Source organism: Oryzias latipes, chromosome 17 (assembly GCF_053564925.1).
Source record: "Oryzias latipes strain Hd-rR chromosome 17, Olatipes_Hd-rR_3.1".
NCBI classification, from domain to species: domain Eukaryota; kingdom Metazoa; phylum Chordata; class Actinopteri; order Beloniformes; family Adrianichthyidae; genus Oryzias; species Oryzias latipes.
Genome location: NC_136253.1, coordinates 20099823 through 20115350, shown reverse-complemented (window position 1 = coordinate 20115350; position 15528 = coordinate 20099823). Strand labels below are relative to the sequence as shown.

The 15528-nt window shown below is 40.4% G+C and overlaps 2 protein-coding genes across 2 annotated transcripts; one reads left to right on the top strand and one right to left on the bottom strand.

The window, feature by feature from the left end:
• The first annotated feature begins 3975 nt into the window (after window positions 1–3975).
• tada1 (transcriptional adaptor 1) lies at window positions 3976–11324 on the top strand. The gene is made up of 8 exons (XM_004078980.4): window positions 3976–4327; window positions 5346–5437; window positions 5557–5622; window positions 7200–7294; window positions 7437–7649; window positions 9509–9660; window positions 9830–9986; window positions 10361–11324. Exons 1-8 carry the CDS (start codon window positions 4254–4256, stop codon window positions 10511–10513), a joined length of 1002 nt encoding a protein of 333 aa, XP_004079028.1. The 5' UTR covers window positions 3976–4253; the 3' UTR covers window positions 10514–11324.
• Window positions 11325–13052: 1728 nt separating this feature from the next.
• Window positions 13053–14906, bottom strand: LOC101173011 (transcription factor Jun). The gene has a single exon (XM_004078979.5). The coding sequence runs from the start codon at window positions 14550–14552 to the stop codon at window positions 13632–13634; it is 921 nt and encodes a 306-aa protein (XP_004079027.1). The 5' UTR covers window positions 14553–14906; the 3' UTR covers window positions 13053–13631.
• Between the last annotated feature and the right edge of the window lie 622 nt (window positions 14907–15528).

The window sequence follows — 15528 nt, the reverse complement described above, 5'->3', positions numbered from 1 at the left end:
CTTTAACCAGCTCACTGTTTGGGGGTGTGACCTTTAAGATAATGTTTAAATGCAAATTTAAATCAAGGCCCCCGAAAGACATTTACATTTAAAAAGTTTGTTTAAAGCTTGTTTAGAGTGTAAATGCAAAGGATTTCACATCCTATATAGGTTTTGGAGTGTAGTGTTTATGTAAAGCTTTATCAAATGAAGCACACGCAGCTATGTTTACACCTTTTGCTACAAACTCGGAGATGACGCACATAATTCCAGCTTTTTTTTCTTTTTAAATTTGGGTCACAAAGCTGTTCTTTGTGAAATACAAACAAGCAAAACATTCAGAGTAATTTGTCTTTTTGTGAAGACGTAAACTGCACCCCCGCCTGGTGTAAATATCCTTTGGAAAAAAAACGAAAAGACTCTATTGTCTTTCACAGCCAAAAACATTCTTTTTGGGCATCTTGTTGAATCGACAAAGTCTTGGTAAATTTTCTCACACGCAGTTCAGTAGAGACGCACATTTGAGACAAACAAGGCTGCTTCCTGCTGCTACACCAACCCTCATACTGCTTGACCTGACACAGCCTGATAAATGTATCACACTAGGGGTTCAAAATGTCTTCTGTAAAGATTATGCAGTTTTAAAAAAAAAAAAGTCATTTTAGGAAAGGTGAAGGGAGATCATGTGCTGCAAAGGGATACTCAAAAATCCACTGATTGCAGATTTTACCTGTAAACATCATTGTAAACTTATAAATGTTCTAAAGCAAGAAATGTGGCTAAAAACACAAACACAGCATAGGTCTCATAGGAAACAGTCAATTATGGTATGTTATGTTTATAACATCAGTAAGCAGAAATTCCCATTGGATTTCCTCAGAGAATGAGTTTTGTTTTGAAGTCTGCAGTATTGTCCCACAGAAATGTCAAAAAAATGTAAAGGTGGGCTAATATGTCCAGAAATAGGATCAACAAAATATTGGGATGCCCCTCTCCAATACATTTCATGTAATTGCAATTTGGAGGTGTTTCTGCAGGAGGCTCTTTTGGGGGGAAATTATCCCCATTCCTGTCTGTGCCAGCTGCAACTCATCCAATCATGTCTACATGAATCAGGATCTGTCTTCCAAGATAGTTGGAGGCAAACGAATTGTCCAAAACTATCTTGGCATGACTACAGCTTTGCTCGAACTCTGTCTAAGTCCACAACATTGTTCTCCCACCACCACACGTCACAGTGAACAGGTGATGTCCTGCCAGCCATCAGAGCCCAGACTTTCCCATCTGCCTGCCAAACTGTGGGATTCATCACTCCACAGAACATGTTTTTTTTTCCCCATTCCAGAGTCCAGTGGCAGTGAGCTTTACCCAGCCATACACACTGGTCTGAGTGATGTAAGGTTCGCCTCCAGTGGCTCAGCCACAGTTCCTACAGGGCATTTAAGCGCCAAAATGGGTGTACCAGCCATCATGTGCAACAATCTAAGAGAAAACGGGACACCTGTGGCAGAAACTATACATCCTTAATTTTATGAAAACATGTTTAGAAAAAAACAATTTTCAACCCAATATCAGCAAAGTGCAGTCTCAACCTTGCGAGCATACATGCTTTTAAAATTCCACTGGCCGTTTCCCTGCGTGGAGCAAGCAAAGACACAAAAAAGCCACTTGTATGCCACGAATCTGTTTGTGAAACTTTGGTGTTAACCACCCCACACACAGCCTGTTTTAATTGCTCTATCACCACTGGTGTGGAGAGTGTATTCTTCCACCTCACACTGAACCCACACATTCTAAAGAAAACCTCAGGGGAACCTGGACATGCAGATTCCGCCCACAAAAAAACAGACTCCGCCAAAGTCAGACACAGAGAGTGTCATCCTTGGCTCCACTGGGGAGTCCACACGCAAATCCGTGGCCAAGCCGGGTGGGGATGCAACAGTGTGGTCTTTGGAGAGTCGCTGAACGTTTCTGAGGTGAAAGCCCTCCTTGTCACTGAGTCGCTGCCTGGAGATCTCACCACAAGGTTGGGAAGATGCCTGGACAGAGTTCTGCTGTTGAGGGATTATCCCTGAGAGCAACTCATTAACCCCCAACAAACACAGAGAGTGTAAACTAGCAAATCAGTAGGCGCCAAGAAGGGTTATTTTCTTTTTAAAAAATGTTTAAAAAAAAGCATAGGCACCCTTTTTTCTGAGTGGAAAAGTGAAAAACTCCTACAGTCTACAACATCCTTAAAGGCTTAAAAAACCCTTGTTTCAGATGGATGATGATAAAAAATTCTGGAAACTTACTGACTAGAGAGACAGCTGCCGTTTCTATTTCCTTTTTGCTGCTCTAAAACGCACAGCGTAATCTTCATGTAGGCGTCACGCTCGAACTGAGAATATGAAAATGACATTTGTTTCTCTGACAATTTGTTTGACAGAAATAAGTCAAGCAAATGTAATAAATAAGGGAAATTTGGGGATCGGGTTTATTAATAGAGCAGACTGGGCTTGATTTTCAGATGGTTTTCATTGTAAATGTGGTTGGAACAATGGGGATGTTTATTTTGAACTCAAAGGCTGGAAGTTCTTCTGCGTGATCAGACCCATATCCTCTTTTTATAAATATGACCTTAAAACTCTGTGGAGTCAGCGTTACGCACTGAAGTGAGAACCCACAAGTAGTCAGTAGGATGGCCATGAACTATATGAGTTCTGGCTACATGAGTCCACTTATTGTGATGAATGGTGTGACACATGATGCCTCTGTGGAAGGCTTCACAAGCGCCTGGGGAGACATCTCCAAAGAGGCGATAGCTCTCACTACTGGATTGTTTTTGTACCTATAAGTTAAAAGAGAGGAAAACAAATAGGATCTCAAACCTGATTCGAGAGCAGGAGGAACCCAAGGGGCCACAACACACCACAGAAATGCTTTACCTTCACTCAATGGAATCAGTTGGGTTTTGAAATGAAGGGATGGGAAAAAAAAATGTTTAATGCTCCTGCAAAAGCTGATTTTCCAAAGTACCAGCAGATGTTGGAGACTTTTAAATTAGGCAGGAACTCAGAGTTTAGAATAAGTCATTACACCAGAATCCCTTTAGACAGCTTTCTATAATTCTATTAGGAGGACTGGCAGATGGTTGTGCTCCAAATTCTAAGAAGGTTACTACAAATAGTGAAGTAAATCTCTCTTGAGACAATCTTAAACAGTGGTATAATTTAGAAGGACTAGGTGAAAAATAAACAACTTTAATTTGTTCCAGTCCTGTTAAACCAGTACTACTTTTGGGGGAAATACAATTCAGTAAATATTTTATTTTGTTTGTGGTCCAATTTAACAGACTCGAGTTATAAAGTAATGTTTAACTTTGCACACCAACGCAAAACCACGATAAAAGACTAACAGTCAAAAATGAAAAATGTATAATTATATATCATTTACTTATTTACATGGGAAAACTGCACTTAAGTGCACATCAGTGAAAAATGTTTTGGCACATGATGATTAGGCTTATTGCATGTGAGTAAAAGTCATCCCTTAAATAACAAAGTTTTTTATGATGCTGTCGTCTAATCTAAACACACTCTGCATGTTGTGATCATACTTAATTTCTAATAATTTATAAATTACACAAAAAGAGTCAAACATTTTGTGTGCTTGGCTTATGAAAAAGTAAACAATGACGCCATCTGCTGGTTAGGTTTCTTTTTATTGTAAGTTATTTAAAAATAGATTTTAAAAATGGCACTGAAGAATTCTTTGAGATTAAGTAATACTTTTTATGACTTATAGACTATATAACAGCAACTAGTTTTTTGTATTTACACTTATTTTTTTTACTATTACATATTTAAATCCAAATAATAAAAATTAATATGAAAAAGAATTAATATTTGGTTATTAATTTTTTTCTTGGTCTTCTTTCAATAAAACGCCGTGCAAAAATCCTTGTCATGAGAAAGGCCTACCCTTATAATTGGTGCAATACATCTGTGAAAAATATTTACTCATAATCCCTAAAACCTTGCAACATTACGTTATGAGCATTTCGGATCTTTAGTCAAAATTCTAAAACAGATGGCCCGATTAGCTAAAGAATTATCCAAATCCTGGTAGTCAAATAATATAATAATTTCCCCTTTCCCTTAGTAATGTATTCTCCTTTTCCTTAGTGAAAGGTTTTTGTTGTTGTTGTTTGTTTTTTAGCTAAATAACGGTATCAAAAAAAAAAAATAATAACGGTGTCGCGCTGTGATGACGTCACACTTTAGTTAAACGCAATGGCGGCTCATGCTAACGAGCTCGAGATCGCAAAGAAAAATTTAACAGATGCCATTGGTGATAATGTTAAGCAGTAAGTAGAATTCTGTTACGTCTGTCAGTTTGTTCATGGTCCCGAGGTTTAAACTCTTGTTTTTGTCTTGTAAATTGTAAAGAATAACTGATTACGCTGTTAAGCTAGGTGCAAATCTCTACCAACTAGCTAGTTTTGCTAGCACACCTAAAGCGTTAAATTTACTTTTTTTTTTTTTAAATCTGGTTTGGAAAACGTAACAAACGTGACACAAAACTATCTGGCTCTGTAACTTTTGAGTTTTTTGCTCAGACAATTCCCATTTTGTTTTAGGATATATTTAACATGAATGTGTTGTTACACACACATGTTCTTCACGAACTGTGTTTTGGGTCAGTCAGTGGTCTATAAAATAAATAAAAACTATTCGGAAAAATTGATAGTTATGGACATCCTTAAATTTTGTACTACATGTTTGTCCTTAGGGGAATACTTAAAAATATTTTAATTAAAATTGAATTGAACATTACTTTGAAATAGCAGCCTTATTCATCAAATTCACTCAGTTTTCCATGAAGAACTGCTCGTCTCAATTCCTGTCATCCTTTACAACTCTCCAAAATTGCTCTCTATTTTTGTTGCACTGGTAATATTAGGTTGTAGGGATGTGAAGGGCTGTATGCTAGGGCTGAACATATGGATGATGGGAAATGGTGGAGGACTTACTCCAAGCCAACAGTTCCCAAAAGTTTTTTTTACTTAATTCTTTTTTTAAATCCTATTTAAAGTCATATAGTTTAAAAGATAGCAGTACTTCTTCAAAACTGTTATTTTATAGGCTATTTTAGCTATTTTATTTTATTTATAGGCTGCTACAAATCCCCACTCAGTTTAAATAAAGGTGAAAACCACCATTGTATATAATTGGAGGGAAAATATGCACGAAAAGTAGCAATGGATGGATTAAAATCTTGTTTTTAAACTATAATTTAAACATTTATTTTGGAGATTTTAACAACCAAAAAAAAAACATACTTCTGGAAATGGAAACAGATGATTTCCTCTTTCCCCTCTATAGTTATTGGGCTAATCTGAAGTTATGGTTCAAACACAAGATCAGTAAAGAAGAATTTGACATTGAAGCACGTCGACTGTTGGCACAGGAAAATGGTAAGAAAAGTTTTATTAAGTAAGTAAAAACAGTAAGGCTTATAGCTGTTTTCTCAAAATACAATTAGTGTTAAGAACTGTTGTTTTCTTTCTTTTTCGTCATCTATCCTCCATGGCAGTACATGTACACAACGATTTCCTCCTCGCCATTCTCACGCGATGCCAGATCATTGTTTCCACACCAGGTATGTATTTAAATGTGTTTGTCTTTTTGCAGTGGGCCACCTGACATAGTTCACTTTAGGTTTTTCACTAGGCATAAAATGTTTAATTAAAATTTTACTTGGAAAAAATAAACAACTAACATACTAAGTAAACATTTTGAGTTTTATTTTGAAGCATTAAAAAAATATGGAAGCATTTCTGTAGCATCATTTTTTTCACAATGTAACTGCATCAATTGACTCAAAAATAAAATTAAAAATCATCCTGCAAAATGTTTTTTCATTTTCTACTTTAACATCGCTTATTCTGTGATATCATTGAAGGGAAAATGCAAAGATTGGATTGTATTTTTGTTTTCACGTCCACCGCCCAAAAAGTGTAGCAAAATTCAATTCCAGTTAGAATTTCCAGGAGGGAGGCGAGCGATGACATCAGCGCTCACTCTTCTCACTCTTCTACCGCCAAACAGTGTTGCCAGATGGGGCGGTTTTGGTTCTAGATTTGCGGGTAAAAATGGCTTTGGGCGGGTAGGCATAATTTGGGCTGTTTTAGGGTCGCTGCATGGACCCGTGTCTGTTCATCTCACTTACAATGCATGGGAAACACGGAGAATGTTAAGAGATCTGGTTAGTTAATTTTGAAGAGTTCTGCATGGAAATCATGTTTCCATGTTTGAGTTCATGAGACCATCCCAGAGAGAGTCTCAGCTTCAGCTCCCCTAATGACGGCCGCTTCAGTGGTGTTTCCATTTTTGTCTGACCGAGTTTGAAAGCTTACTGTCCCGCGATCAGGCTAAAAACATTAGCCGGTAGCTCCTCTTACACGCGGCCTGGTGCGTTCACGGAGCTCCAGTACATAGAAGCTTAAGGGAACTCCAACAGCCACCAAACCTAACGTAGTCCACTACAATATTTTCATGAGAAAAATAAAACCGCCGAACCGACCCCAAAATCGCCCAAATTATGCCTACACGCCCTAAGCCATTTTTACCCGCAAATTTAGAACCAAAACCGCCCAATCTGGCAACCCTGTTTGGCGGTAGGGCTAACAACGCAGAAGAAGAGTGAGCGCTGACGTCATCGCCCCGCCTCCCTCCTGGAAGTGCTGACTGGAATTGAATTATGCAACACTTTTTGGGCGGTGGATGTGCAAACGAAAATGCAATCCCCTTTTTGCATTTTCCCTTTAATTATGTCACAGAATGTGCGATGATCAAGTAAAAAAGGAAAAAGCATTTTGGAGGATTTTTTATTTTATTTTTGCGTCACTTGATGCAGTTACATTGTGAAAATGAAAAAGCTTTTCTGGTATTGACTTTTATTTTAATTATGCTACAGAAATGCTTCCATCTAAATAAGGATAAATTGGCAATAGGAGAAGAGCCCCCCCCCCCCCCCCCACACACACACACACACACATGCATACACACACACACACCCAGGGGGAAGGCTATTCTTAAGTCAGCCTTCTTACCTATTGATTGTGCATGCTGGTAGTGAATACTGAAAGTATTTGGTTAAATTCATTGGGAATCAGCTTCATATTTTGCAGCAAAAATGATAATCTTTGAAATTTGTCTTCCTTTTTTGTCCACTAGAGGGCACCGGATCGTTACAGTGGCAGGGGAACTGTCCTCCAAAGCCTGGCAAAGCGAAAGGAAAGAAAAAATGTTCCTCTAGACAAAAATTTGATGTAAGTCTTATTTTGAAGGCCACTATGCTCAGGACAAACAACATTCTGATTGGTGCCCTGGAGTTCATCGCCATCTAAACGATCTTGAAACTCCTAAAAAATCGCTTCATTAGGGGTCTTTCGTTTTATTTTAATTTTGCAGCATCGCTTTCAGCCTCACAACCCTCTCAGTGCCGCTCAGCCCTTCAGCCCACGGGAAGCAGGAGGTGAGGAGGAAGAGCTGCGCCTGAGTGCCCACACTCTGCTGCTGCCCACCCGGGGCCAGCTGGAGGCCCGCATGATGGTGACTGCTTTTGAGCTGGGCCTCGACAATGTCACAGAGGAGGCCATCAGCACCATGTCCTATGCTGTTGAGGTGCGTAAGCTCTGACGTTCCACTCCACATCTTTAGGCAGACTCAGCGTTGCAGTTCCCCAAATGACCACTGGAGGCTTATTTTAAAAGAGAGCAATGATTCCCATGTTAAAACGTTCAACTTTAATTCAGAAATAAAATGATGCAAAGACTGAATAAAAAAAGTTATTCAATGTTTTTATATAATTTTTTATACCAATTAAAAACTGGGAGGAGTATCTTTGTTTTTGAGAATTAATTATAATCAGCTTTTAGCTCATTTCTTGTTCATAAGTAGGAGCAGGATTTTTGATTGACGTGTGGAGTTACAGGTGTATGCAATAGAATTCATTTTGTTTTGTCCCACCCAATTTCCTATTTTCAAAACTGTTGAGTTTGGTGGAGTTTAAATGCTATAATCCCACTATTGTCTTAATTTTTGAATGCTCAGAATTTCGCAGGTGACATCAGAAATCAGTCTGGTGAATCTGTATCTATGCAAATAAACAAACCAAATAGCCAATTTTACTTGTTAGTGTTACACGGCAAAATGCTTTTGTTTTTTAAAGTTCCACTCCTATCACCTTTTGACCCATTTTCAAAGCGTTCTCAGTGGTCTTTTAATGATCATTATGCCATTTTTGGAAATTCACCTCTAACCTGTGGGCGGAACTCTCGGCACAGAGCAACCCCGCCCCCACTTCCCGTCACCCACCCATCTGCTTATTTAAGTATTTATTCCATGTAAACTTGTCAACACTTCCCCACCTCCATGCTGTTTTTGCACATCTGACATGTTCATATCTGTACACATTTCTCTGCACATAATTATGGAAATGCTTATATTTGCACATTTGCTATTTTTCATATTTACACACTTCCCTAGTACACCCTGTACATATTGACTTTTTTTATATTATACTTTATTAGATTTGTTTTGTGCACTGTAATGGTGACTGCTTTGCTTTCATTGTCCAAGTGGACAGTGACAATAAAGGCACATCTTATCTCTTATCTTATCTGTTGACACGCTTTCCCGCTAGCGCACATCCCTCACAACCCCAACCGAACATCATTGGTGCAACAAAAATAGCTAGCAATTTTGGAGTGATCCAGCGGAAAACAAAGACGTACACGGATCTAGTGGTCTACAGAGGGATACATCAGCATGGGGCGAACATGGGAACGGATCCAACATATTTTTAAGTCACCACTACAAACATTTTTAAACGGCATCTTATCGTCTACTCCTGATTCACAATTATTTGAACAAATAAATACTCAGAAATTTAGTTTTGAGATGAATTTTCATTATATACTATGAGAAAAATGTCACAAGAACATTTAAAAAAAAAAAATTTCATTGGAGGAGTTCTTTTGAGCTGGCTCTTTGTTTTGCTCTGCTACTTACATAGTTTATCAAATGTATCTTCTAAAATTTGCATTTTGATGAGCATCAAACCCTGTAATACTATTGCAGACATGGGACGTTTAGGAGGACCTTTGCTTTTATGATCAGCATGTTTACAAAAACAAGTGAGACAACTAAATTACCCTTTAAAGAAACACTTCTCTCTTCATCTCAAAGGGAAATTTCTGTGCTTAAATACTATGGTGATGTTTTATGTCTCTGTACATATGTCACCATTCTGCGTTAGTGTAAAAAAAAAGTCCTGAATTTCATGGTACGTCAATGCTTATTGCTTCATTTGAAATGATGACATTTGTGGAAAACTTTTCTTTCATAGCAAACGGGGAATTGCTGCTTAAAAACTTGTTTCTCGTTTCTTTTGTTCAATGTGTTTGTCTGGAGCTGCTCAAATTTCTGGATGGAATAAAAGATGTGTTCATATGTATTTTTGGTTGGAACTGTTGTTGCAGCACCACCTGAAAGACGTCCTCACAGCCGTTATCACTCGGAGGAAAGCGTACCGATTGCGAGACGGCCACTTCCCTTATGCCTTCGGCAGCGACGTCACGCCGCAGCCGTATCTGAAAAACAGCCTGGCGGCCTACCACAGCGTTACGGAATGGTAGGAGATGCGTAAGCTCCTGAAACAAGAAAAAGGCTGACAGACGGTTTTGTTATTGATGTATAGCTGGAACTACCTTCCTTTAAAAAAAAAAAAATGCCTGGAATTTCAACACTCTCTGGTTGTTAGTTGAAATGTTTTTTTCTCCTCTTCTTCTTCCTCCCTGCAGTCCTCCTGCAAATGCCTCCCTCCCTGCAGGCCCTCCACCTCAGATCCCCCCCGACGAGGCCGAGCAGAAAGCTGTCCACCTTCTGGCCTGCTCCTCCAGCAGTCCGTCAGCTCCACTCCCTCCAATCAGCATGTTTGACCTCCTTCAAGCTTTGCAGGTTAGAAGAAGATTAACTGAAGGAAGCAGGACTGTCATCCTGTCTTTGGAAAAACACATTTATAGAATCAGAAAGGATTCTTTTCAAACAAAGTTGCAGAAAACTGAACTTATACATTTAAAACATGCCATATTTCTTTTCAAGTTCAACCAGTGAAGTTGATTTTACTTTATCACAGAATTTTTAAATAAATGCATAACAGTTCTTTCTGGTTCTTAAGATAAAAATTCATTCATTTACCTCTGAGTTGAAAAACGTTTTTAAAAAGATTATTTTTCTTACAAGACAGAAATATAACAATTAACATGGGTCTGTCTACTTTCTTAAGATTCCATTTTTGTGAGTGTGTATTTTTTCCCGTCTGCCGGGTGCAGGTGCATCGCAGCGTGATGCCCTCCCACACCATGTACGCCCTGAACGTGGAGCGCATCCTGGCTCACCTCTGGCACCCCAGTCACGAAGAACTGGAGCAGGACCGCGTGCATCGGCAGCGGCTCGCGGTTAAAGAGGGCGTGGCGGTTAGCTGAATGCCGCTGACACCGGACCGCAAAGGGGAATCGGAGCAGAGTCGGTGGCGGTAGATGCGAGGCTTTGCTGGGAAAAGCACTGCAGTTCACGGAAATATAAATATGACGGAACAAATGTGCTGAGAAACCTAAAAGGAGTCTTGTTTAGGTTTTAAATGCATTCAGACCATCGTTGTTTCATGGCTTTTCTATTGAACTTGATGTAAATTTATCGTTTGTTTTTTAGTTTTATCTAATTTACAGCAGTTCAAGTTGGATTTTTCACTCACAGCCTTTGACCACAAACCCCTGCAACAAAAACACAAAAGGGGCACTTGACTTTAAAAATGTTGCTTAACAGATGTGAAGGAGCCACACTGTGGAAAAGTACATTCTTTCATCTCGCAGCAGGTCGGGTCAGCTGACTCCATGAATGCACTGACGAAGCAGGTTTTTCTGGTCACCAAGTCAAACCTTCACGAGTCGAGGATATTCCACTGCGACGTAAGCAGAGCTCACATTCTGAAGGTGAAACTGATGGTAGGACGCACACAGATCTAAACATCGTCGGTCTCCAGTACGTGCTGGCAGTGCAACTCATTTAAATCAAAGCAACGTCTTGAGTGTAAGGCCGGATGGAGACCAAAAGTTGTGAAATGTGCAGCAGCTTCTAAAACCAGCTCCGCATGTCTCTATTTAGCCCTGAACTGCAGGCTATTTTCTGGTGACACCATCTGTACAAAAGATTTTTTTTTATGCTTATATGTAAATAAAGCACATTTATACTGTTTTTGTTACAAATTTAAAATAAAAAATAATCCGTATTTAAAAACTTCTCATTGTTGCCACACCCCCCTTTTTGGAGCTTTAGAAGGTCCCAGCAGCAGGACTGCAGAAGCTGGTCCAGTGTCTGACTTCACTCTAACATTCTCATCATGTCCTTTCATCTGGAAACAGCTTCTCTGCAAGCAACTCCCACCAAACAAATTTTATGACTGTGATGGCTAAAAAGTTGTTATATTCCTGGATATGAAATGATCTACTCAGCTCATCAACGACACCGGGCAGATTCTGACCCACTGATCCAGAGTCTGTTTACTTTTTCCAGCTGCTGCATGTTTTTTTTTGGAACAAGTCCAAATGCTGAATATTTTCATATTTATTGTATATTTTTTGAAATGATAGTGTGTAAGGGCAACCAATCAGCCTGAATCTGAAAACTAAAAGTACTTTGAATTTCATATTTAAAGACCAAAAATGAAATGAAGAAAAAGTCTCTCGAAAACCCTTTTGTCAACAATCGACCTGGGTTCACATTATTCACTATTAAATGTTCACTGTAAACCTCTAAATGTAAACCATGACCTCTAAATGTAAACCATGCCAATGGGAAAATAAGACAAGTAGTAATTGTATTCAAAAGTACAAACCACTGTGGTTCACATAAATCTGTTTTTTCGTTTGGCCCTTGAGGTCAAGTAGCCACAGGTTTACAACGGCTTGTAACATAATTTAGCCAATAATCAAAAAATCGTAGTTTTTTTTTTAGGGCAGGGGGCCATGTGTTTTTTTTTTTTTTTTACAGGAGCCTTTGAAAGAGGGCCACAGTTTAAATCCCTGGTCTGGAGCAACAGAGTGTGGGAAAGAGGTGTGTGTCAGCAGGCTGGATGGGGTGGTGGAAGGTGTGATGTATGAGGAAAAAAAAATAAGAGAGGCGGCAAGATTGAAAGGAAATGTGTAGAAGACTGTGGTGAGAGCAGCCATGTTGTTGAGTCTGAGAAAGAGACAGAAGGCAGAACTGGAGGCTGCAGAGATGAATGTGAATCAGGAATAAATATATCAGAGGAACTGGTCATGTTAGAGGAGACAGGTCATGAGAGTTAAAGAGTGCTGATGTTGGAGGCCTAAGGTGTGACCAAAGAGGAGGTTTGTGGATGTAGTGAAGGAGACTTTGACTTATGATAGAGAGAACACTGAGGATGTGAATAGATGAAAGCAGAGGATTTGCTGTTGACCCCTAAAGGGGGCAGCTAAAAGGCCAAGAACAAGATTCAAATTCTGCATGTTATCTAAGACGGAATATGTTTGTAAAAATATTTGTTTCTGGTTTAACTTAGAATTTATTTAAAAATAAAGCACTGCCTTTGAAGTGTAAATTAAACGTGTTTTTTTCGATAGTCTGGTTTTAATTTCTATGCCCACACTGATGTGTCCTGAACACACCACTGGTTTTTGAAATTCTTTTCCCTTATTTGTGGAAAAGTGAAAGCTATTTCAAACTTCTTGTGAGATAAACGTTTTTAAGTATAACTGAAAAACGAAATGTGCTTGGTTTTACTATAGTTTGTTGTTTAATTTGTCCTACCTCTTGTCTCGGATGAAGTTAGCCGCAGGCGCACCCGAACGCACCTAGTGATTCAGAGACTTCTTACCATATTTGGCTCTTTTCCGGAAGTCACCGTCCAATCAGCGTTCGAGTAAATCTCCTCATCGATGACTTCAATCTTACCATTCAGTGTGATCCACAAACACGTTTTAAAGAATAACTCACACAATTGGGTCTTAATTAATATTTTTATTATGACATGACATATTTACAGTTAAGTGCTCAAAATGCTGCCCAGGCTAAAAATGTTACAAAGTTTTTTTTTATTTTACAGCTATTTTCACAAAAGTGTATGAACATAAGTGTCATGGAGTAAGGCAGTTTCTGTCAATAAAACGCTACGTGCACACCTGCAAAGTCCAAAAAGGTGTGGAAAAGTTGTAGTTAGTGTTTCTCTGTACAAACGCTGGTGCCTGAACGTCGCATGCATGCATGTGTTGCTAGTGACAATAATATATATGCAGGATTAAGGCCTAACTTGCATCGTGTTTGCCAGCAGGCTTCCTTGAACAATCAGACCATGTAGTCGTACTGCTAGATGGGGAGAGGGGCGGCGTTGCCGTGCTGGGATGTAACTTTGTGGATCAGAGCAGACTAAAGGTGCAAGGTTTCATTCAGACTTTTACCAACACTGAAGGGGATTTGGTAGTGAAGAAGACGCTGAAAGTTCCCTGAAAGGCTCGAAGGACCACTTAAAAGTTGCATTTGGTCCCCAATCAGTCATTACGTATGCGTGTGTTTCTGTTGTGTGTTCTAGTAGCCTTGGAGCTGCTGTGTGAGAATGAGCTGGCAGCCGCTGTTCACGTGGTCCATGACCTTCTGCTTCAGCAGAGCCAGCTCGTCCCGGAGCAGGTTGGCAGAGGAAACCAGCTCCGTGTTTTGGCTCTTCAGGTTCTTGACCCTGTCCTCCAGCCGAGAGATCCTCTCCAGCTTCCTTTTCCGGCACTTGGACGCGGCCACCCGGTTCCGCATGCGCTTCCTCTCCGCTTTGATCCGCTCCTGGGTCTCCATGTCGATGGGAGAGAGCGGTGGGGTGTCGCCGGTCATCTCGGGCACAGTCTGCGGCTCCTCCTTGAGCGCCTGCAGCCGCGGGTGCTGCGCCGCCATGAGGGACGGCTGTGGGGCGGCGGGGTAACTTGCCGGCGGGTGTCTGTCTACGACAGGTGCCGGGTCTTGCCCCGCCGTCCGGCTGAAAGTGGCTAAGTTTGTGTACTCCGGAGGGTCGGCGCGTCCAGCGCGACTGTAGGGAATCCCGCCGCTCTCACACCCCGCACCGCCGGTAGCAACTGTCTGTCCATCGGGGTGCACCGCCGGGATCTGCTGGTAGTGCAGCTCCGCCAGAGCCCTCACGAAGCCTTCGGCGAAGCCCTCCTGCTCGTCGGTGATGTTCTTGGAACTCACGAACTGGGTCGGGGTGGGAGTCGTCAGGCCGTTGCAGGACTGGATGATGAGCCTCTCCAGCTCCGGCGAGGCAAGCTTCAACAGCCCCACATCGGGCGACGTCAGGATGTCCAGAGCCTTCGAGCTGAGCTGAGGTTTGAAGTTCTTTGGATCGTTTAGATTCAAAGTCATGGTTTGCTTGAGGGTTTTAGGGTTGAACCCATACGCGGACGTCCCGTCACTCTGCGAGTTCGAGGCGTCGTCGTAAAAAGTCGCTTCCATTTTTCTAGACATAAAGTTCGCTTCGACTAAAGAGTTTCTTTGTATCCAACTAAAAACTTTACAAAAAAAGAAGCTTTTCTATAGTATGTCTGCTTTTTCTGTCGAAGTTCAACTCACTTGACAACTTAGCGTCCCGGGAAAACTTTTCTTCTTCTTGGAAGCCGTCATCGATTAAAAAACGAAATAAAACAGTGAAAGTACTTTTCCCGCCGCTGACTCTCCGTGTTCACACGCCAGCTACTGTCTTTAATTTTACCCCCGTCAAAAAAAGAAAAGAAACAATGCCTGAAAACGAGGAATACTTTCAATCACTTCCAACGTGGAGACGAACTTTATCCACCTCTAAGCTGCAGCCCTACTGAAAATAACAATGATGTCATTTCTACGGTCGGTAATTGGCTGCAAGCAAGGTGATAGGCGGGGCTTATCTAATGACATGTAGGTTGCTACGACGACCAGTCGTTTCCCCGCCCCCACCGCGGTGCCTTCTGGGCTTAGGTAATGCAGGGAGCGCAGCAATGTATCCTGGGATTACGTAGTGTTTTTGAATATTTAGTTACCCGCTCTTTTTTTTATTTTTTTTTTACTTTCAAGTCTTCAAAGCAAAATACTTTATCCTATTTTTTTTTTATAAAAAATGTTTCTTCAACGAGAAAATTGAAAGTTTTAAGCTTATTATTGAAAAATGAAAGGAGTTAACTGTTGATAAAGAAGGGGAAAACAGCAACACACGCTGCTACACTTAGTGTTTGTTTTAAAAAACAGACTTGAAAATGTTATTTTTAGATTAATTATGGTGGTTTTAGCTGACTCTATTATGTTTTTCGCACACATTGTATGGATAAGATTGTAGTGTCTGTAATCCACCTTGCCTGGTGTCCCCCCTGTTGTATTATTTAACACATTCTCCTCAAGATACCCATAAATAAGTGAAAAGCTTCTGTTAAACAGTGATTACTCACAGCTGCTTTGACTTCACATACCTTCA